The 24,135-nt window shown below is 45.4% G+C and overlaps 1 protein-coding gene across 1 annotated transcript in view; it reads right to left on the bottom strand.

Moving 5' to 3' along the window:
• The window catches only part of NOP53 (NOP53 ribosome biogenesis factor), a 259,858-nt gene that overhangs the window by 187,436 nt on the left and 48,287 nt on the right, over positions 1-24,135 (bottom strand). Inside the window, exon 4 of the mRNA XM_069644371.1 lies at positions 13,110-13,306. Within this exon, the coding sequence (XP_069500472.1) occupies positions 13,110-13,306 (197 nt within the window). The remainder of the gene's footprint in view (positions 1-13,109; positions 13,307-24,135) is intronic.

The following is a 24,135-nucleotide window of genomic DNA, read 5'->3' as shown; positions in this document are numbered from 1 at the left end:
ACGAAGAATAAACGGCGAACGACACGAAATTGCTCGCAAACGCTATTCCCACTCTATTCGTCCACATTCTGCCACTACTTGCGGTAGTGTGTAGGTAGCCGCATGGTTTGATATTTTAGGTGGTGTGTCCCTTGTAATGCTTTCGACATTGATATGTGTATAGCTTTTTGAATAATGGCAATTTTTAATATTGGCATTTCATTATCAAACAATTAGCCTTTACAACTGCTTGACTATCCCTTGAATCTGAAACAAGAACATTCTACATCTGTGACGTGCTTGCAGTTATCAACCACTTCTAGCCTGTATCAATCGTACTTGGCTATTCCGCTACAGACTTGTTTTATGCATGTCAAGTAATAGTTTTTATGTATCGTGTAATTATTGTATCAAATGTTTGGTTAGTGCTTTCCAATTGATATACACCTTAGTTATCGTCCACTGGAGTTTGTTTTCAGTTAGAATTAGTGTAATCCATACTAATGCAAGTACTGTCTTTCAGGGAGATGCAGAAGTGGACACTGGACATTGACATCATCCCTAGATATTCTTCAGCAGCACGAGGTATGGATACCGACAGCTCCATCGAACTAGATCATCAGAGCTGGAATACTTGTCATTTGATTGTTCTACACAATGTTTCATTCGTGGTTAGCCATTGATATGTACCTGTGCGGTCGACCCCAAGTGTCTGTTATGTTTTCAATATTGTAATCCCTACTAATGCAAGTACTATGTTTCAGGCAGTTGATGGAGCGTCAACCCCTGCACTTGACGCAGAGCCTGACATTCAAGTAATTCCAGGGGAAGTGGAAGCGGGACCTTGCATATACGAATCGGCGCAACAGCTTTCGGAAGTGCACACTACATTTACAACATCCCTAGATATCTTCGGCAGCACGAGGTATGGATACTGACAGCTCCATCGAGCGTGAACATATAACGTGATTCCATTTGCTATACTTTCTTCCCTATTAACGCAAGTACTGCGTTTCAGGGAGACAGAGCTTCCTCTACAATCACGACATCCCTTGTTGGTGATGCAGATAGAGAAATAAGTCGATTAAATTAGTTCATATTTAGATATCCATTGATTCTTTTAGACAATGCATCATTTGTGGTTATCTCTTTCTATGTACCTGTGCCGTTGACCACAAGTGTGTGTTATGTTTACAATATTGAAAACCATACTAATGCAAGTACTGCGTTTCAGGGAGTTGCTGATGTCTCCTATCCAATACAATCATTCATGGCAGTCCATGCGGAGCCAGAGGTATGGATACTGACAGTTCCATCGAACTAGATCATCAGTGCTCGAATACTTGTCGTTTGATTGTTCCACACAATGTTTCATTCGTGTTTAGCTATTGAGATGTACCTGTGTGTTCGTCCTCATGTGTGTTTTATGTTTTCAATATTGTGATACATAGTAATGAAAGTACTATGTTTCAGGGAGTCGATGGAGCGTCATTCCGTGCCGTCTATGCGGATACAGAAAATATAGTCGTTGCAGCGCAAGGGGAAGGAAAGACATGCAGATACTAATCGGAGCAACAGCATGCAGATGTTGAAGTTCGAGTCAAGAAAGTTGCAAAGAAAAGAAACAAAAATAAGTTTAGTTACAAACAGTTCATAATTTTAGAAATTGTTTTGTGCTGGAGACTACATTATGTTTTTTTCCTGTCAATTGTACTATACTTTATCTTGTGTTTAAACTGAACATCCCTTTTCCAATCTGTCCTCTAGTTACCCATGGGTGTACGAACTATTCATACACAGACAGTGAAGCAAAAGAGAGATGTTGCTTGCCAGACCATTTACTCTATGGAGGAACTATTAATTCAGACGCGGCGTGTTGAGACTCGAGATGCTTATGTCCAATGGCCAGAACATGAATTTAATGTGTCCGGAGAATCATGTGTCCGGAGAATCCAGTAAAGTTTTATTGGACCATTGCTACAGTGCGACCGCACCGCCACAAGATGATAATGAATGTATTGACGATAGCTATGAAGTAGTCGCAGATCAATTCACACAATCTACACCCACCAAAAAAATGCCACCCAAAAAGCTGTCGACATTGTTGTGTTCTCCCATCAATGTTGAAGTAACAGATGTCGAAATGAAAGAACGAACCAGCAGCCGCATTCGCCGTTGCATCAGAACTTGATATCAGCGACATTACTTTCAATTGTGGCGATATGTCCTCAACGATACTGTCCGAAACAACTTGGACGCCGGATGACAGTCTAATGAAAGAGGGCAAATACATAGTATTCGACAGTTGTTTGATCGATATTACAAGTATGCTGAAATGTGGGCATTCAGTTAGAGGGAAAGTATGTGGGAAGCCATTGATTCATGTGACTCGTCAAAAACAAGGCAGTAAAGTCAAAATACATGCCGCCTGTAGATTAAATCATACGTTCTCAGGGTCTGCACAACCGATGCTGGGGAAACTGCCAGCAGGCAATCTACTGTGTGCAGCTGCCTCACTTTTTAGTGGGTCCAGTTTTAGAAAGTTAGAGTCTTTCTTTCAGTTGGTGGGACTCCATTTCATTTCTAAAACGCAGTACTACAAATTCCAACATGATTATCCATTTCCGGCCATTAGTGATGCTTGGAAAATTGAACAATTGTCTCTAGCAAGTACATATGAAGGCAAACGATTCAGGCTAGCCGGCGATAGACAGTGCGACAGCCCTGGATTTTCTGCCAAGTACTGCACCTACCACTTTCAGGACATGGATAGCAAGAAAATTGTGAGTTCGGTGGTCGTGCAGGTGTCCCAATGTAAATCCTCAGTGGCCATGGAGAAACTAGGATTCATAAAATCATTGGAATATCTACAATCGAGGGGAATGCACATCAACCTCATAGCCACGGACAGACACGTTTCAATTGCCAAGACAATGAGAGAGCAGTTCCCACATATTAAACATCAATTTGACATATGGCATCTTGCTAAATCAATCAATAAGAAAATCTCGGCTGCAGGGAAAAAAAAAAAAAAAGGGAAAAAAAAGGGGAAAAAAAAAAAAAAAAAAAGGTTTGGAAAGTATTTCACAGTGGTCCCAGTCTATCAGCAACCATCTTTGGTGGAGCGGCAAAACTTGTGAAGGGTCAGTGGAAATCCTACTTGAAAAATGGCAGTCACTGATGCACCACTGTACCAACGTTCACCGCTGGACAGAAAACCAACATTTCCACCAATGTGAACATGGCCCTTTTTCCACAGAGGAGGCACGGAAGAAGACGTGGTCGATTCCATCTCCAACTACACACAAAGCCATTGAGAAGATTGTTTTCGATAAAACTATCAAGAGATTTGAGGGGAGTGACAGAATTCTGTCACACAGAGGTTTGGAGGTGTTACACAATATGTGCCTAAAGTACAGGCCAAAGCGATTGCATTTCGGCATACAGGGCATGAAACAGGACTCTACTAGCGGTCTTGGCCCATAACGAGAATGTGTGCCATGAACAATCTAGGACTACGGGAAATGTAGGGATGCCTCGCTACACTACTGCGTTTGCAAAAAGAAGAAATGGGTGGTGAAACCAGTATATGAGGAAATGGAGTTCGACTTTGTTAAAGGCCTTATTGTTACTGTACTAGAGAAGCACAGATATGGAATTTTTCAGCGTTTCTGGGCATAGCACTGATGCATTGCCACCGAACATTGCCATTGTGCCCTGTCCACCCAAAGCAGAGCTCGATGAGAAGTACAAATCCTGGTTTAAATGATTGTAATCCGATTGTCTTTTTGAAAATAATGTTATTGTACAGTGTGCATACAAAGTATGCTAACCCTAACCCCTCCCTTCACCATCCTGGGTGGCAAACATCATGGGTGTCATCTTTGACTTCTCTCTTTATTCACCTCATATCACTGACCTTGTGAATATGTGTATGTATATATTTTTGTTGCTGTAACTAAGTTTCGCAATTTCATGTAAATGCTGCACACTGTTAACCGAGGGGAGGCTTGCGTATTGCAAATAATAAAACAATAAATCTCACTTTCAACTCAACTCCTCTAGTACTTTATAATTTCCCTGACCTTTCCCCAAAAAGTCAATGTCTCCATAGTTATGGTTCTCTAGGGCTGCAAAGGTCGCAGACAAAGAGGACAAAATTGGGGGCCTTAGAACATGCCAAGCGAGGCGTTGCAGATGGGAGAGAAGCCAGTTTGCATTTGCACATTGAGGCCTAGTTCATAGATGGAGTCGAAAATTCAAGTTCTCATAGATGGCTTTACACAGGATGTTGCAAAGTAAGAATGTATACTCATGCAGATTGAAGGTCAGCGGCTTTGATTTTTTGCTCGCGGGCTGAAGAGGCCTGCGACTCGCACTGGCAGTACAAGGCTCTATTGTTTTTTGACCTTGAGAGACAGGGACCATGCCGAAAGGACTTCATTTGAAGGAGGGGTGCAATAACGTAAGAGACGATAAGGCTGAAAATTCTGAAACTAGACAGAGTTTCATGTTAGTTCAGTATATGAAAAATCATTGGCACAAACACAGTGGGATTTACGGACTGCATTACGCAGAGACACAATGGAAATGGCAAATATAATGCAAGTAACTCTTTAGACGCTTTTATACCGGAATGAAGAATTAATGAATGAATGAATAGCAAGTAAAACGTTTGTGGGATCATCTTAGTGGTTCAACGGTAAAAAATCATTAAATTGTGTGTATACCTTGATTTATTTTGTTAGTTTTCGCATTGATTTTAGAGCCGAACATACTCCATTGCACTATCCTCGCAAGCAAATAGTTTCAGCTCGGCCGTAATAAATAAAATGAATTATAGTAATAAAGATCGGCTGGTGAGACTAATTTCAATTTTTATGTTTTCTAAACAGGTACATACTGCTACTGCCCCACACCCCGGCTGACAGATTTTTCAATCGCCAGCTGCAGCTTCTTGTAAACAACTGCACAACTTTGACCATTTTATGGGACGATCTCCAAGGGCCCATATGCATATACATATACAGTACTAGCGGCTAGAAGCAACATATCAACCTTTACGGTGGCCTAGTGCCTAGTTGATGGAACAGCCTTGCGGTTCACCGTGCGTCCAAAGTGCTTCTTTTAACGAAAACCAACACCCTGTGTACCGTAAAGTAACAGCGCGTGACTCACTATCAAATTTAGAGTATTTGCGGATCGAGAGAAAAAAAGAAATCCATTCCGATTTAATATGCCAATTGCTGAATATTCTCCAAACATTTAATGTCAAATACATGTACTTTACCAAATGTACTGTATTACTGTTTGATTTTAAAGTACAGTTTCATATTCCGAATTGGGGCACGCTGTGTTGCGAGTTGATCTGTGTTGGTTTCCGGGTTCTGTGTAAAGTCGCGTAGAAGACGACTGGGCGCGTTTGCCTACGCAGCACAGTAACGTCACGGAGAGAGGCGGAGAATATGAATGTTTTGATCATGTCAGGCGCAGGGGCGGGGGGATATGATTTAGTGCCGCAAAAGCAGGTCAACCAGGGCGATGGGGCAAGTGATAGGATTATCACAAAATGGCAGCTCCCTGGTGCCTGTTTTCACGTGCGTTTAATGGACGAAAACTCAGGTAAGGTCCATAGGAAATTTTTCTAAAATCGAGTGATTTAGGCTTAAAAACATATGGCCAACCCGTAGGGACAAAACACATTTTTGACCGAACCATAACTTTAATAAGTATTTATCCAAGAAACCTTGAGTACTCTACCCTTTCCTCTCCTTCCCCCAGAAGCTCATGGCCTCCCAAGCTCTGGTTCTCTCTAGGTTGGACTATTGTAACAGCCTCTTTCTAAATCTACCTGCCTCAACTCTCCGCCCTCTGCAACTAATCCAGAACAGGACTGCAAGACTTGTCCTTGGCCTCAAGCCCTGGGATCGTATCCCTCCAGCTCTGAAATCTCTCCATTGGCTCCCAGTGGATGCAAGAGTTAAATTCAAAACCCTCTGCATTGTCCACAAGGCTTTCTGGGGCCTGGGTCCAAAATACCTTCAGCTATCCCTCGCAAACACCTCACCTCTCGAGCTCTTCGCTCCTCTACCTCCAACTCCCTTAGGGTCAGTCGTTTTTCTGTCTTCGTCTGGGCCCTCCCTCTGGAACAGCCTCACTGCCACTCTAAAACTGGAGGAGACCCATCTCCGGAAGAACCTCAAACCTTCCTTCTTTTATTCTGCCTTTGCTCCCCCCTCTCCCCTGCTGATCTGTTCTCTCTTGGCACCGTGCACCTGGCCACCCTCTGTCCTCCGGGCCCAGGTACCTGCTCACCCTGCCACCCTCTCGCACTGCCTCCGGGCCACCCCTTGCACTGGGGTCTGTATCTGTACCCATACAGCGGGGCTGACCCCCATTTTCTTCCTGCACTTATCAGACCTACCCTGTCTGCTGCCTTAAACCTAGCACTTGCAAATTGCTGGCTGCACTAGCACGGTTTGTTGCCTTTATTATTTATCAGTTTCGCCTTTGCTTCACACTTTTCACTTCTCCCCCCTTCCATGCAGTTTCCCCTCCCCCTCCCCCATGCACTCGCACGTTCTCAATGTCACTGGGCCTAGTAAGATCGAGTATGAGCGTGATATAATTAAAATATCAATATAAGTTTATTTGAACACCTGTGATTGTAAACCTCTAACATCATTACTGCTCACATTCCCCTCTTGAGATAAGCCTGGCTGCTCAACACGCTACCAAAACTGTATTACAGACTTATACCAAAGGTTGGTTTGCTAACACCTGTAGTCATAGTTGTGGGTAGTGTTACCAGAGGGTACTGCACAAACTCTGCCGAACAGCCTTAGGTGTGGGAGGCCGGCTTCTGCCTCCAGCAACCAACAGCCTATCGGGTGTTGTCGGATGGGGTCGCTAGGCAACCCAGATTAGTAAACAAAGCGACAACGGGCGGTGGCCATCTTAGCTCCACTATGCTCGTATTGCAGGCCTCGCTGGCAAGGGGTTCAGGTAAAGCGTGTCCAAGTGCCCGGACTGGGCAATCAGGGGTTGACAATCAGGGGCGTCAGTGGGCAAAAGCTGCAGGGCTACCTGATGAGGCCCGTAGTTGGTACGGCTGCAGTGCAGAGTTGCACGGTGATTAGCTGGTTCTTTCTACTAACAGCTGCTGCTGCTGTAGGGGCGAAGGGGTTCCTGCCCTTACGCTGGTTCCGCAATGGCCCAGACAGTAATTGGCCTTCGGTTAGGAGGCCTTAGGTGTGGGCGGCCAGCTTCCGCCTCCAGCGACCAGGACAGCCCATCAGGCGTCATCGGAGGTGGTTGCTAGGCAACCCCAGATTAGTAAACAAAGTGACGACGGACGGCCTATGGAGTTTATCAGACTCCACAACCAACAGAGAAACAATCCAAATCACAGTAAAACACATGAGAGTGGGAAAAGGGTATCAGTCTCTTCAGGTTAAAAATTAAAAGTCCTCAAGTCCAGAAAAGGTGCTGGGGGTCTCGAAGGTAGAGAGGAATTAGCACATTTCTGAGAATTCTCCCCAACCCAACACTGGGAACAAGTTCTAGTTCTGATGCAATCTTCTTAGAAAAAGTTAGTTGAACAGTCAATAGTTCAATGAAGTAAAATCCAAAAGCTGAAGAGGTCCTACCTGAGGTGCACAAGTTGTTAGGCCTGCATAAATGAATTGCAGTAATTCAAAAGGATACAAAGGAGCACTCCCCAAGCTAGGAAGCACTAGATGTGGCCAACGGTGGTTAAACCCAAAGCCCCACAGTACCTTACAATTAAAGCAGATGTTCCAGCTATCCTTCTTGATGCAGCGATGCAGACCCTTGTTCCTGGATCTTCATCTTGGTGGCGAAAGGAAAAACGTCTGGCGGGCTTCTGCAGCAGCACTCTCGAGCGTGACTCGCAGCAATTGATTCCACTTGTTTCAGCAGATGTTTGTGGTTTTGGCACCTTTATCTCAGCGCACAAGAGGAACGATAATCCACGATTGGAAAGGACTCGGTCCCTCGGTTCTGAACTCTGGCCGAAGATTTCTTGCTTCTATAGACGACACATATGCCTGCAAAATTTGACCCGGATTTGTCCTTCGGAAGACGATGCACTCGTCAATGGTCCAGGTACTCCTGATATTAGAAAATTGCAGCCCAGGAAGGTCACAGCGACACAGGGGTTGGCCCAGAACTAAGCAAGTCTTCAGGGTAGTTGGTCCCACCAGCTTAAGGGAGGAGGTCCTCATTGGTCGGAGCTTCCCTGTCGATGGGAAAACAGGGTCAGTACAAAGGCTTCACCTGTGCTTTCGCGGTCCTGGAAGGTGCTGCTGGATTCTCTCTGCATCTTCTTCGGATTCGATGTTCCAGGGGTCGACACTGCCTGTTCCAAAACCCTTGCCTTATATGCGGAATCCATTCATTCACAGCAGTAAGCCGTCAATCACACTGGGTTTAGGGGGTCTGTTAGGTACAAACTGATGTAGTAACCCTGTGTGAGACTATACAATACTGATCTTCTTGGTATTAGGTAACCCACCTTTTGGTATAGGTCTGTACTAAACAAGTTGGTAGTGCGACTGAGCAGCCAAGCCTATTCACAAGATGGGTAAATGTGAGCTGTAGAGCTGTAGCAATTAAATTTGTAAATACAAATAACACTTACACTCGAGGTTTGTTATGAATAGTTATTTATTGATTTAACATTGTTTAAATACGCATTCTTTAAAAAGGCAATTCATTTAAGAATGTAAATATACTTTAAAATCACTTTTCAGAATCAGCACAAGTTAGTGGATAATCTTTGGATATGATTTTTACACAATTCCTAGACCTTGGGTTTACATCAATCACAAGGACAGTACTGGCATTTGGTTGCAGAAAGGAATGGTTTAAGGAAGGAAAAGGATTACACAGGTGCTCAGGATACGTGAGGACAACTAGATCTTCCAATGAAGTCTAAATTAGCCTTTCCCAGCAGTAACAGTCAAACAAGTTACTACCTATGAGGGACAAACAATATCAAAGTCAATGGGCTAGATGAGTCTGCAGGGAGCCATGACGGCCAAAGTCAATTGGAAATAGTCTATGGAGCCGAGGCACTTATTAGAATCAAAGTCTTGCACAATGTTAAGAGAATTTGTTGGAACAATCACTTGTAGGATCACAAGCTATGAAGCCTATGAAAAGCAGAGTTGAATCAACTAATTGTCAACTGAGATAAGCATTACTAAAAGACAATGAGGTAAGTACCCCAAGTCTAAACTGTACTCTGGTTTGAAGAGTGGTCCAGCTGGATTCTGTACTGTTGCAGCAATGCAGACCCTGAATTCCTGAGCCTCAGTCGTAGGGAAAAGAGGGGGGGGGAGGGGTCTGGAGGGCTTGTGCGGCGGCACTTTGGAGGTCATCGGCAGCTACGGACTCGGTTCAGCGGCACTTCGTGGTTTCATCGCTTAGTGCGGATCTCTGCTACCGGTTGGGCTTCCTTCACTCCTTGGGTCCTGCGCTCTGGTGAGGGGACTCTAGCTCTGGTCACCCTGCTTCAGGAGGGTCCTTAGGAGACTCCTGGAGCTTCTATCCGGATTTCAGACATTGCACCAGACTACGGATTTCTCAGCCCCTGGCACTCGGTTCTTGCAGCAGCGAAGTAGTATAGCCAGTCAGGGAAGATGGTCCAGTGGAGTTAGTCTCGGGGTTAGTTGGTCCCACTAATCCAGGGGAAGAAGTAGTCCCTTCCTGAGCTTCTCTGTCAAATCGAAAAAGTAGTTCAGCACAGCAGCAGGGCTTCACCAGGCAATTGAGATGTTCAGGAGGATGCAGAAAGCTTTGTTCATGGTTTGGCAGGTATTTCTCCCAGTGGTCGACTGCCTCTAGTCCCAAAACCCTCGCCTTCTTCCATTGATGCACAGCCTAGGCTGTCAATCACACAGGCAGCCAGTAAATCAGGACTGGTTGCATTCAGGCATTCCTAGAGACAAAAGGACAGGGGAGTTTCGGGAACCCCCCTCACATCCTGCCTTTCCAGACACACTGGACCTGGAGGCAGGCGTCAGGGCTGAAGATCGCCAAAGGCAAAACAAAGGGCTCAAACCTGGCTCAACGCGCAGAGTAAAACCCAAGAAAGACCTCACAAACAGAAAATGGCACAAAAAAGAAGACGGGGCCATTTTGACGAAATGGGCACGCATGGGTGCTGCACTGCAGCCGAGGGTCCAGCCTGCGGTAGAAAAGCACAATTGTAGGAAAATTAAACCACTGCTACCAGCGATTTAAAGTAGTGAGGGTAACAAACATGTTACATGAGAATGTAGGATAAGGGGCCACTAGCTCCCCCCAGAACTCCACATAAGATGGGGGTGTGCTAGACCTACAAAGGATAAAAGGCAAGTAAAGTCAAATTCACTTACCTTTTCTTGTGCAAACTACTGTACCCAAGAATAGTATTTAAACCTTATGAGAAATCAAAAGGATTTCTCTGTGACACTGCACTGAAGGTGCAGTGCGTCACCATACAAAAAGGTAGATGCCTATGGAGTTGGTCAGACTCCAAAACTGTGGAAATGCATTATCCAAATCAGGTCAGAACACATGAGAGAAAAAGGTCCCACTCACCCCAAGGTTAAAATTAAAAAGTCCTAAAGTCCAGCAAAGAGCTGGGGTTCTCCAAGGTCGGAGGAATTTAGCACTGAAAGGAAAATTCTCCCTAACAGGGTTGTCCTCTAGGACAGCCAGCCGCCCAGTTGGAACTGGTTTCGGCCAGGCATGCCTAAGAACTAAGTCCAGTGAAGTTTCAAGCTCCTCCCTCACTTCCTGCCTTTCCAGACAAACTGGAGCGTAGGCGGGCTTCAGGGCTGAAGCCCGCCAAAGGCAAAACACACAATGGATTCAAACCTGATCTCAACAACAGAGTAAAAGCCCAGAAGGAACTAACAAACGAGAAATGGCAACAACAAAAGACAGGGGTCATTTTGGTAAAATGCTCACCCTTGGATGTTGTACTGCAGCTGAGAAATCAGCCTGCAGATACATCGCACAAAAGGTAGTAAAAAGAAACCACTGCCACCGGCCATTCAAGTTAGTTAGTGTAACAAAATGTTACATGAGAAGTGGGATAAAGAGTTACTATCTAACCCCTCCAGTACTCTACATAAGGTGGTGTGTGCTGGACCCACATAGGAAAAAAGGTAAGCAAGACAAAAGTAGTCCTACTTTTCTTTGGAACTGCACACAAGAAAATATATTTAAAACATTTAGGAGGAGACCAAAGCACTCCTCAGTCGCACTGCACAAAGGCCGCAGTGCGTCACTATATAGAAACCAGATGCATATGGAGTTTACCAGGCTCCATTAAAACATAAGGAACACACCATTTTAGAGGAAAAGGCATGACTGGGTGGCAAAAAGGCCCACTCCCTCATGAGGTTAAAATCAAAAAGGTCCCAGATTCCAGCAAAGGGTTCAGGGTCTCTAAGGTTAAAGGGAATTGGCACAGCAAATGAAAATTCTTCCCAAACAGCGTGCCCTACAGACAAGGGGGAGCCAATGCGATATTAACACTTCTATAATTAGTAGACATGTTACCCTAATCCAATTCCTCCCGGCGTTCGGTTTTTATGAAATGCCACGTAGGATGACGCCATAAATTATGTATGTAAACGTATACTAACTCTGAGCAAGCAAACGTAGTTGTGAATATATTGAGCATCTACTTGATGGCTTTATTTCTCTCAGCTTTCTTTCATTGAGATTAAAGCAGTATTTTACAATCTTCCTTTGGTCTGTCCGATTATTTGATCTGTGATAATTACTGGTAATTCCATCTAACACAAAGACGACGCTTCAAGGTGCTAGAGCACACCCCTGCTTCAAGTCACAAACCTAAAACCTTTTCCACTTTAAAATAACTCTGCCAGGACCCCATCGTAGGCATAGTAGTCTTCCAACTTGCTTTTTGAGCTGTTGAAGTGTTTATGGTGAGAAACGGCCACCGAGCAGAAACCAAGGCAGTAAGTAACCACATAATTCCAGCCAAGGATTTGCTTTATAGTGAAATGCACCAAAAAGGAACCATATCGCTGGGATACAGTGAATTAATAAAGAAACAGCCAAAAAATGCAGGATTGCATATGAGACTGTAAGCTCAATTTACTATCAAATGACAACTGTTGGGGCTGTGAATTGGTTGATTTGCTCATGCAGCAGTCTATCGGACTGATGGAGGGACACTGGGGGAGAGGGACTAAAACCGCAGTGTGCCATTAATCTGACCCCAAAGAGGATCCTCTTCAATGTTCTTTCAGCATTTTACAAGTTATCTCTAAAACAGAAAACGTGGTTTCTCAAGGGTCTTAGGTTGGCAAAGAAAGCTGTGCTGCAATCCTGCAAGTCGAGAAGGAGCCTGACATAGGGTGACTGATCTAGGTGAGCTGGCTTCCCCCAAGAGACTGCCCTACGGGTTGAAAGAGGAGGGCAACACTTTGTGAATCCGCTAGTTTGATTTCTATAGTTGTCTGTTGCCGACAGCTGTCATGATTATTTTATTATGGTTATTGACGCAGTCCTTGCTTCTAGAAGCAACGGAGAGCTTTACAGATGTATACAACGATACAGATTCACAACCGAGTGCTTTTTGATTGACGATTTCCTGTCTGGCTATATTGCGGATGATGTTGTCCCAATACTCTACAGCTTCACTGCATTTGGTTGCCTTGTTCAAGTATGGAGCCACTGCAATATCGAAATTATACCATGTTGCTTCCCTGCAAACCCTTTCCTCGAATACCCCCCCACCCCCCCATCATTCTGCTTTTTGCTCTCCCCTTAAAGCCAGCTGCTCCACTCCACTCCACTCCTTTCCTCCGCCTGTCCATCTCACCCCCTTTGTGCGAGTTGTGCATTTGTGGCATACTCCTTGTACCCTCTACCTTTTAAACTAACATTTCTAAAATATAAAAAAATAATTAAAAAAAATAATTTAAAAGGCCAAGTGCTGCATTGTGTGGCTTTAAAGGCTTATATCAAAACAAACATGCATGTACTTACAAATGTGGAAGCAAATCAAACTCGTTCTCTAAAAAAAGACAAGCAGCCACCATCAGCACTTCATAATACACCAGCCAAAATCACCCACTTACTGGATTCTGCCCAAATGTCATAAAAGCTTCTGTCAGGCTGGCTTCTAGCAGGGGGCTTGGTCCGACGGGGTGGCTGCAGTAGCTTTGCCTGGAGTAGACGCTGCTTCCTAGGGAGAATTCCCCGCCTCTCCAGTTTTTCCCGGAGCTGCTTTTTCCGTCTCAGCTTCCCAGAGTTCGGAATCTGGTGTGATAGAATGCTACAAAAAGAAAAAGTCAACATCACTAACCTAACGGTGCATAGTTCATTTAATATTTTTCAAAGTAAGCCAATACCAAATTGTTACAGCTTCTTCATTCTTGAAGTTCAATTTCACTCAATGCCGAAGTGTTAGGTAGGATTTTCATAAATCTTCCTAACCTGTGTCAAGCCTATTAGTGAGAATGTTCATTTCTGTGCTAATTCCCTTCAACCTTAGAGACCCCCAGCTCTTTTGCTGGGCATAGGACTTTTTAATCTTAACTCCTGATTGGGTGTGACCTTCCCCCCCCCCCCCCTCATGTGTTTTTACCAGATTTAGATGTTGGGTTTTCACAGTTTTTGGAGTTTGACAAACTCCAGAGGTATCTGCTTTTTTATATAGTGAAGAGACAGCACCTTCAGTGCAGTGTCACTGAGAAGGACTTTGGATTTCTCCTAAGGTTTAAATACCTTTTCTTGTGTGAACTACAGTTCCCAACAACAGTAAAGTGAAACTGACTTTACTTACCTTTTCTCTTTGTAGGGCCAGCACACCTCATCTTATGTGGAGTGCTGGCGGCGGCTGGGGGTAATTTGTTACATTACCCTCACTGGCAGGGGTTTAATTTTCCTACCATTGTGCGTTTCTACCGCAGGCCGAATCTTCAGCTGCAGTATAGCACCCATGCGTGACCATTTTGTCAAAATGGCAAAGGTCTTCTTTTTTCGACATGTTGTGTCTGTGAGGTCTTTTGTGGGGTTTACTCTGCGCGCCAAACCAGGTTTGACCCCTTTGTTCGTTTTGTCTTTGGCGGGCTTCAGTGCTGAACTTCACCTCTGGCTCCAGTGTGTGTATGCAAGGGCAGGAAGTGAGAGGTGCCCAAAACTCCCCTGTTTTGTCTGCAGGGAAACCTGAATGCACCTAGTCCTGATAGGCTGGCTGAGTGACAGCTAGGCTGTGCATGTGAGAAACTTGCTTAAAAGGCAAGGGTTTTGGAATTGAAGACAAAGTCGACCACTTGGAAGGACTACCTGATGAAGAACCGTGAACCAAGCTTGCTGCATCCTCTTGGACCGTTGCCTGCTGCTGTGCTTTTTCTGATCGACAAGAGAAAGCTCCAGGAAAGGAAAACTTCTTCCCTTGGGTTAGTGGGACCAACTAACCCAGAGACGAACTTGGCTGGAAGACCTTCCCCAACTGGCTGTACTTCTTTGCTGCTGCAGGAACCGAGTGCCAGGGGTCGAACAATCCGTAGTTGAGTGCAACGACTTTAAACCAGCCATTTGCTCCATGAGTCCGAGGACCCTCCAGAAGCAGGATGAAAACTCAAGTCACCAGAGTGCAGGACTCAAGGAGTGAAGGAAGCCCAACCAGTGTCCAAGATCCACGGTGGTGCCATTTACCGAGCTCTGAAACCGTAAAGTGCTGCTGTTCCGACAAGACCCTGCAACTACAGCCGGCCATCGAATTGCTGCGGCAGGAGTCCCCTGATGTCATCCCTCTTGTCAACATGACTGAGGCCCAGGAACACAGGATCTGCATCAATGCAATCAGACAGAAGCCAGCTGGACCCTCCTCTTCTAATCAAAAAGGTACTGTTCTGACTTGCGGTACTTACCTCAATGTGTGTAGCTTGCTCTACTCAGTTGAGACTTGCCGTAGCTTCTTTTTCTAGAGTTGATCCCAGCTCTAACTTTCACAAGTGTAACAGCTTGTGACCCTACAGTGAATTTTCTTCAACAAGCTCTCTAACTTTGTGCAATACTTTTACTTCCTAAGAAGTGCCTCAGCTCCATAGCCTTTGCTCCAATTGACTTTGGCTGTCCTGGTTCCCTGCAGACTCTTCTATTCCATTTGACTGATTCTTACAGTCCCTCATAGGTGATGCATTCGTTTTAACTCATTTGCTGGGAAAGGTTTTATCTAGACTTCATTGGAAGATTTAAAGTGCTCACATGCTCCGAGAAACTCTTTAATCCTTTTCCTTCTTTCAACCTTTCCTTTCTACAAACCTCCGAATTTACAAAGCGTACAAGTGATAAATGCCATTACTGTCCTAGTTAGTGAAGTTGCATCTGGGTGTAGGAAGTGTGTATGAAGCATATCTAAAGAGTATCTACATGCTTTGTGTCGATTCTGAGAAGGTATTTTAAAGTATTTGATTGCCACCTATTGCCCTTTTCAAAGAATGATTCTTTAAAACTGACTTAAATAAATTATATTAATTCGAAACCTTGAGTGGAAGTGTTATTTGGATACTTGTAATTGTGAATTTCATTGCTACAGCTCTACTGCTCACATTTACCCCTCTTAACATAAGGCTGGCTGCTCAGTCACACTACCAACTTGTGTAGTACCTATACCAATAGGTGGGTTACCCAATACCAAGAGGTCAAGGGTTGTGTAGTCTCCCACAGGTTTACTACATCAATTCTTGCCTAACAATGCCCACAAAGTTTCAGCGAGATTCGGAAGACCGTGCACCGCACAATGGCTCGAGGTCCCAGGGTATTAGGGCATTGCAGCCCTGCAAGGTCACGGGATGGCTCAAAATGCGAGTCTTGAGTCAGGTCGATTGGAAAGAAGGGCTAAACAAGGATCAGGTTACACAGCAAGCTCTCTGGTCACTGCAAATCGTCTCAGCCGCGTTTCCTTAATCATCCTCTTCGGTTTTGGTTCCAGAGGTCGACCTGTCTTCAGCTTCCAGGTTCGGAGTATTTAACAGGAACTACAGCACAACTCTGCATTCTCTCCCAGCATTTTTCAACAAGGGGCGGTCTGGTTGTCCAATCAGGACAGCCAGATCCCCACTGGGATTTGTGCCCATTCAGGAAAGGAGGAAGACAAAGGGCTGCAGAATTTTGGACTCCTCCCTCACTTCCTGCCTTCAGGGACAGACTGGAGCCTGGGCAGGGAGTCTATGGGACTCCTGCCGAAGATAAAAAAATAAAAATAAAAATTTTAAAAAAAATCATAAATCACACAAAGGAATTTCCTGCCCTGGATGTCAAGGGAAGAAAGAAGGACAAGGAACAATGAAATGAACACAAAAAAAGGCGACCAGGGCCATTTTGGTAAAATGAGCACCCTTGGGTTTCTTTACTGCAGCTGTGAACACAGCCCATGGTAAAGGTGCACCGAATTAGTAAAAAGGCATCACTGCCACCAGCCATTAAAGGTAAGCTTGTCCCTGTAACAGAATTGTTACAGTTTCAGTGTGAAATCGGATACATTGCATCTCCCCAGTACTCCACATAAGGTGGGGTGTGCTCATTTCACCAAATAAAATGTAAAAGGGATTCAAATATCCTTTCTACCCATGGGAGCTGTAGTTCTCTGAAGGTTAGCCAGAAAAAGCTAAAAGGGGAGCCCCTTCGGCAACCCAACAACAACTGGCACTTATTGCCAAAAAGTTGTCCAAGAAGAAAACTTTTAAAAGACACTAAGGAGCGTCTATATAATGACCCCCATAAAATGAGTACAAGATTCTGTGAGTGCGGAAAAAGGTTCCCACTCACAGAGGTATAAGGAAAAATAATCCAACAGTATAATCACCTCATCACACCTACCAGGTTTCTGCCACTACTGAACCTGCCTACTCGGATCAAGCCGACTTCTTTCCTGCCCCTTTGAAGCCGTCGCATACCACACCCTGGTCAAGAACCTACACACCGCCCACAGTAAATGCTACTAACAATCACCCATTGGTAATTCTGGGCCAGCCATTTGACATACCTCAACCCTCTAAGAGCTCTAGTCCTCCTACCATGACCCCCACTCTACTGATGCCCAATCATCCTTGCCCTTCAATGAGCTGAAATGCCAGGCTTGGCAAATCCTACAAGATACCTTCTGCCCCATTGCACACTATTAATTCCCCCTCAACGTACACCCAAAATAAAACCTAAACATTCAAATACCACCAGACTGGCCGTGGCCACACCCTTACTCTCTGCCCATGATAAATGCCCATGATAAATGGCAGGTCCTTAGTAACCCATGCAGTGGACATCGCAGATCTAATACTAGAAAATAATCTGGACTTCCTCGAGATTACCGAGATCTGGCTACATGCAGCAGCCTGACCATCCCTCCTAGAGACCCCGAATAATTATACGGTCCTCAGAGCAGACAGACTCCACTAGAGGAGGTGGAGTGTTTTTCATAGCCAAAAATACACAGGGACTCCGAGTTGTCTCACACACCCCTACTTATTCCTGCGAACTAAACGGTTAAACTTCCACTCACAAACTCTAGAACCAGAACATAACAATGCATCTAATTTACAGACCTCCCGGACCGTTGGGCTCCTTAAAGGAATGAATTCATGCACCCTTGTCCACCAACACGAAACCCACCTCATAAATCCTCTTACTAGGAGACCTTAATCTTGGTTTTAATGACCCAACTGATTCTCATGCTACATCCATTGCCAACTCCTTAGTGGAGCTTGGCCTCACTCAAAGAGTCCTCCCCCCCACCCATGACAAAGGAAGAATCCTTGACTGGATAGCAGACCTTAACTTCAGCACTACCATCAATTCTATTCAGCCTCACCCCTGGACGGACAACTTCTTCCTCTCATTCAATCTTCAAGATCTTACCCCCTCCTAATACAGACAACCTCATTGCTCCATCCATGCCTACCAGGAACAAAAAGACTACTACTTTAGGTAAACTTTCGCCTTTCCTCCAACCCCTACTTGAGCCCTCCTCTGACCCATCAGATTTGGTGGACCTTTATAACAAAACCTCGACTATTGCGCTAGATAGCATGCCCCATTAAAAATGCGCAAAAGCAAACCTAAAGCACACCTCAACTCGTGGTTCACCCCTAAATTGAAAGCCCTTAGAAACAAAAAAAGAAAATGTGAAACTTCCTGGAGAAATAACCCTTCTTCAATCAATAAAGACATCATGCTCACAATCTCAGCTAGATATAAAGAAGAAATTCTGATAGCTAAAAGAGAAACCTGTAATAACAGGATTGAAAAGGCGAGCTCAAGTTCCAGTGAACTATTCACCATCTTAAAAACTTTAATCTCCCATCCACTCAACGGATAACTGCATCAAGGATAAGACCTGGTGCACCAAAATTCAAGAAACCCCTACTTATAAAATTACTCTGCTTCAAAAGAAAATAGAGGCAAAAACACAAAATGATTCCACAACATACTGAAGTGGGAGAATGGAAGACCAGGCTCCCGTCCTTCACCTCTCGTGCTTGGCCTAAAGGGTCACGACCCAGACACCCGCCACGAGAAGAGTTTGTCCATTTACCAGACGACCAGATACCCTGGTACAGGAACATACGGATGTGTCCATCTGCCTGCCCAGCAGCCCGCACTGGCCATGCTGACACCTGCGGCACGGACCAACTAGACTAAAATCTACACGTTGTTAGAGATGCCATGACGACCTAGACAACGGTAAGCACACCTGTGCAAATATACACACTGGACATTCCCGCACCAATCTACACGAAGAATATACTCAGTGCTATGACATAGGCGACAGGCATACTCACGGACGTGCATCTTTATTATTTTTTACATAGGCTTTCAGAATGCAGAAACGCAAGACGCGTCATGAACTTATCTACAAAGCTTGCTCACGCTTCTCTTAAAACCAGTTACCACCATGAGAAATATAATGAAGACACGATACTGGTCATGGAACTATATGGTATTGTAACCTAAAGCACCTGTGCACCAGACGGACCCACTTATACACTAGGCCTAAGTAGGCCTCAAGCAAGAGCTCCCGTGGACATTAACAAAACAAGAGTCAGGTTGCTGATCCTGCAGAATGAGCCCGGCGAAGCAACCAGCCAAGGTCGCAATGTTGCAAACCCACATTCCAAGAATAAATCATCAAGGGCACGATGTTGCAACCTCGCACTCCGCGCACCAACGTTAAAGTCACACCTGCAAATTAAACCAGACACACACTGGAAAAACAATATTAATTGTGCAGAATTCTGCCTCAAACACGGTCCCACCTCACGTGACCAAGCCGAACCTGACGAGATGCCAAGCCCAGGAGAAAAGAGGCGTCTGGATCCCTCGCCACGAGACACAGGCAGATACACTTGAAAGGCTCAATGGACATCTGCGACAGTGGGAGCGGTCAGCCTCCAGCTATGAATAAATCCTCACATTGTCTGCACGTACCCATAGTGAAACATTGTTGCAAATTGCAGGTACACCGAGAGCTGGGAACAGCGGTGGTCCCAGGCTGGGAAGCTCACGGGCGCACCAATCAGAACATGGGGCTCTTATCAGTGACGCCAGTAATATTAACCAATCCTTAGGAGTCTTCATGTAACAATTCTCATGTATCTAATTGTAGGGACAACCCAGATATATCACCTGACTAATCCTCGACTACTAACATTGTTCTCTATACGTGTGCTATACTAACCCTACCACTCGAGTAACCAATTAAGAGTGGCGATAGGTTGTTAACTTTCTAAAGTGACGCAAGTAACGCGTCATAATACAGTAAAAAGGGCCTGCGAGCCCCACGATTGTGTGTGTGTCAGGACGGACGCGTACGCTCCTTGACCCATCCCTGCCGTTTTGTCTAATAAACAGCAGAGTCACCTTGCTTCTTGCGTGTGTCTCATACTCTATCTCATCTGGGATATACGGGAGGAGTTGGGGCCTCCCTGCCCGGAGGTCTGCGGACGGGCCGGCCGACCCCGGCAGAATTCCCCCCCCCGACAAGTTGGAGGCACTGCTGAGATCTGTTTAAGATCCACCTTTTTATTTTTACTTTTTCCAGGTACTCCCGTTGTGAGGAGGCCCGCCGGCGCGGCCCCCTCTGCCGTTGCCCCCTTCTGAGGACTACAGGACCATCGCGGAGCTGCGAGAAGACCGGACAGCGCAATCCGGATATTGGCCCTCGGGAGCCGGTTGAGAAGTATCCCGCCCGCGGTCGGCGAGTGTCCAGACGTGGTCCAGACGAGGGGAGGTGGCGAGCCGCTTCGAGGGGTGCACGCAGTCGAGCGGCCCTGCATCGAGAGAACTTGGTGAGCATGACACGCACAACAAGCAATGCAAAATTGTGAGGGAGGGGGGTGCAAGTAAATAAGGGAGGAGGGAGGTGTTGTAGAGGTGCGCGGCGACGGTTTGACAACTCAGTGTTGGCAATGGAATGAATGGTAGTAAAACGAGTGCGAGAGCAGTCGGCTACGTCACGCGAAAGAGGGGGGCGGAGCACGAAAAGATCATGTGCGGCCGCTCGTAGACACTGATTGGCCTAGGTCGCGACCACGTGTAAGGGTGGGTGTGTGTGTGTGTGCTTTCCTACGATTTGGCATTTATTGATCAATGAGTAGATGAGGATCCCTATTGTTCGAGCAAGAAACTCGATAGGTAGATGACGGTTCCCTGTAGGTGGTAGCTAGCTAGTTGCCCAATACGGAAGATAATTGGCTGGTTAAGCCCTCTTGTTGAGGGGCGTATCACACGCGAGGCGACGCAGCATGCGCAGTCCGATTATATTATTGATTTGATTACCTTGTTCCAGGAGTGACAGGAAGACAGCTGTAGGGTTAACGGGGGTAGATTGCAAGTGTATTTTGAACTTAAAGAACATATGAAGAACTTACCAGTAGCTCGAAGAGATCGGTGACGTCACCAGTAGGGCTTTAATAGGATATTACGAGCACAAGGCACCTTGGTTTTGAGAGTGGTGGGGAAGAGAAATATAGTAAGGGAGTGGACACGGAGATAAACGGTAAGCGAGTTGATCGGGGAAAGGAGAAGAGGGGAGGGGCGTGGCTGCACACGGAGAACGCCGGCCACGGCAAGTGTAAAAGGGGGAGGAGAACGTGGAAACAGGACGACTGTATAAGAGCGTAATAAGGGGTACGCAGCCGCAGGGGGCTGCGTGCGCTTCGGCCGCAGGGGGCCATAAGGGTGTTGTATAAAGAAAAAAAAAAAAACACAGAGGGAATATACAAATGTAAAACCCCATATATATTGTTTTTTTGTGTACATTTTATTAAGGGATTGTCATAAGTCCCCAAACTTACGGGGCCAGGTAAACAATACAAGGTTGTATATTGTAAACTGCTAGTGAGATAAACTGCTACCAGATAGGGGAAGGGTAACAAGTGGAGCGCTACTATGTCATACGGGACAGGGTTGGGAGGGTGGGGGAACACCCTCACTACCCCACTACAACACATATGCACCACACTGCCACCCCATAGGGAGAAGCTAATTAAGTACAGCATAGAATGGACCCAGGGGACGGATAACAAAATAAACACCATGGCCGCCTAATGGTAGCTTCGATCCATATGCCCAACATTCACTGCTAAACCATCTGCACAATACATACAAGGGGAAGAAGTTGGCAAGCCATGTGGAGGTGTTTAACTTGTGGAGGATGTTCCAGGGGTCACGACCAGGACCAAATGGAATGTTCACTATGGGGGAAACACCGGAAGAAAAAGAGATTAAGAAGGAAGGAGAGGATGGGAAAAAGGGGAGTGAAAGCACAAAAAAACACGGGGTACGGAGGAGAGGGAGGAGAAAAGGTTGATAAATTAGATGACATAAAAAAGGAACCAGGCAACGAGATACCCATAACACCGGGAGTGAAAACAGAGGGAGGGGGGTTGTACCCTTTGAGAGAATTAGGAGAAATAGAAGGACAGCTAAGGGCGGCTGAAGGATACTCGAACCCGGCATACAGCCCTCCACCATATGTGGCTCATAGGAAGATGCCAGCGGGGGAGGTGAGGATTGGAGAAGAGCAGACTGTAGAGATAGGAAATGATGAGTGGGTAGCTGCACAGATATTATTAAAATTACGAGGTTCACTAACTGGGGAAGAGAGGGAAGTAGTAAAGAGAACAGACAAGGATAATGCCAGAGAGAGTGAAATGAAGGGGGAGGAGCTATTACGGCAAAGAAGAGATTTTGGAGGAAAGATTAGCAAAGCTAAGGGATGAGCAGAATGAATTGATCAAACAGCTCGAGAGGGAGGAAAGAGAGAGCGAGGTAAAGAAAAGAAGGCAAGAACAAATTGGAAAAATTAAGGGAACAAAATGAGGAGCAAAGGAGACAAGCTGAAAGGGTAAAAGCAGCAGCAGACAGGGTATCAAGAGTAGTGCTGAGAGAGAAGAAGAGGGAAGAAGAAGAAAAAAAAGGAAATGGCAATATGGAAGAGGAGGTTACTATCAGAGACAGCTAAGAAATATGAAGAGGGGAAGGTAATAGAGAGTATAGTAGAAAGAGAAAGGGTGAAATGGGAAAGGAAGAAAGAGGATGAAAGGATATTGGAACAGATGAGCAATGAAGTGATGGAGGAATTGAAAAGGAAAATAGTAGGGAGAGTGAAAGATGGGGGGATGTATATAGATGCAGAGAAGTAGCGACAACATCAGCACTAGGGGGAGAAGCTGGTAACGGAGAAAAAGGAGAAATAGGCCTAATAGACTTACAAACAGTAACAATAAAAGGGAAAAAGACAGTGTGGGATGCCATTTATGAATGATTTTTGTAGTGAGGAGGAAGAAGGAGTGGAGAGGGAAGGAAGAAAAAGTGAAAGGGAAAGCTTAGATAAGCTATACCTCACTCGAACCAACATAGACTCACCATGGATCAGTAGGAGAAAGGGGGAGATGGAGAGAAGTGAGGAGGGAGAGCAAGGACTAGTGGAAAGACAAACCCATGAAACCCCACCATCCCTATCCCCATCACGCCCTCCCCAATCGCGCCCTACATGCTCAACCACCTCACGCTCGCTGCGCAGAATACAGCTCGCGCCCTTCATGGACGAACTGACACCCTATGCATGTCGGCTTAGAGACCTCCCTAGTCGCAGGCAGGACAGACTAATAAACATGCCAGGAAATGACGAAAGAAGGGGAAAGGATGGAGAAGAAGGAGTTAAGGGCAGGGGTAATAAGGACGAAATTGAAGAGGTAAAAGAAACGGAAGTAGAGGAGGGGTGTGAGGACTCGATATTATGGAACGTAAAGGGTGACACAAGACACAATTTAATGCCACTGTTGGAGAGAGGAGGGGTTAGACCACAGTATGTCCCTTGGAAGCATACGGATAAAGAAAATATAAAATGTAGGCTTCCATCACTAAGTGGAGGTGCGGGTAAGTTAATATATGAAATGGAAAAACACACCGCAGGACAGAAACTAGCAGTAGGAGATGTAAAGGGCTTGTTAATATCAATATTAGGGGATAGAGCGGATGACATTTGGAAGAGAGCGGGATTCCATGGGGTAACAATAACAAACACATCGCATGATGGGGCACCATTTGCGAACTGCAGACATGCACTATGGCAGGCATTAAGAGTACAGTACCCAGACACATCAGACATAGGAGCAATTACCTCCCGTAAGATGCGTGAGAATGAGGATCCTGTTGATTATATCCAGGATATCCAAGAGAAGTGGCGCATGGAAACTAGAGAACAATGGGATAAAACACCAGCAATATTTTATCATATACTGGTACAAGGGCTCCCAGAAGGAGTTCAGAAACAACTAAAGAAAGTAGTGGGAATGGAAGCAAAACCATGGCCAGAAATACAACTGACCATAGTACATCACTGTAGGACATGGCAAGGAAAAATGAAACAAAAGGAAGAGGACAGGAAAACAGAAGAGGCTAAATTAGTGCAGAAAAAACGTACTAAATACACAATGGAAGGGGCACTAATAACTACGCCCACACCAATGGCTCAAAGCCCCACACAAGTAGTGGCTGCACAAGATCCCGCTCAAATAGCACCTTCACAGACTATAACGCAACAAGTGCCGCCACTGCAATTACACGCACCAAACATGGGAGGAGGGTACCCAATGC

This window comes from Ambystoma mexicanum, chromosome 2p, assembly GCF_040938575.1.
Source record: "Ambystoma mexicanum isolate Mex_15411 chromosome 2p, UKY_AmexF1_1, whole genome shotgun sequence".
NCBI classification, from domain to species: domain Eukaryota; kingdom Metazoa; phylum Chordata; class Amphibia; order Caudata; family Ambystomatidae; genus Ambystoma; species Ambystoma mexicanum.
The sequence above is the reverse complement of the archived record's forward strand: the minus strand, read 5'-3'. Positions and strand labels throughout refer to the sequence as shown.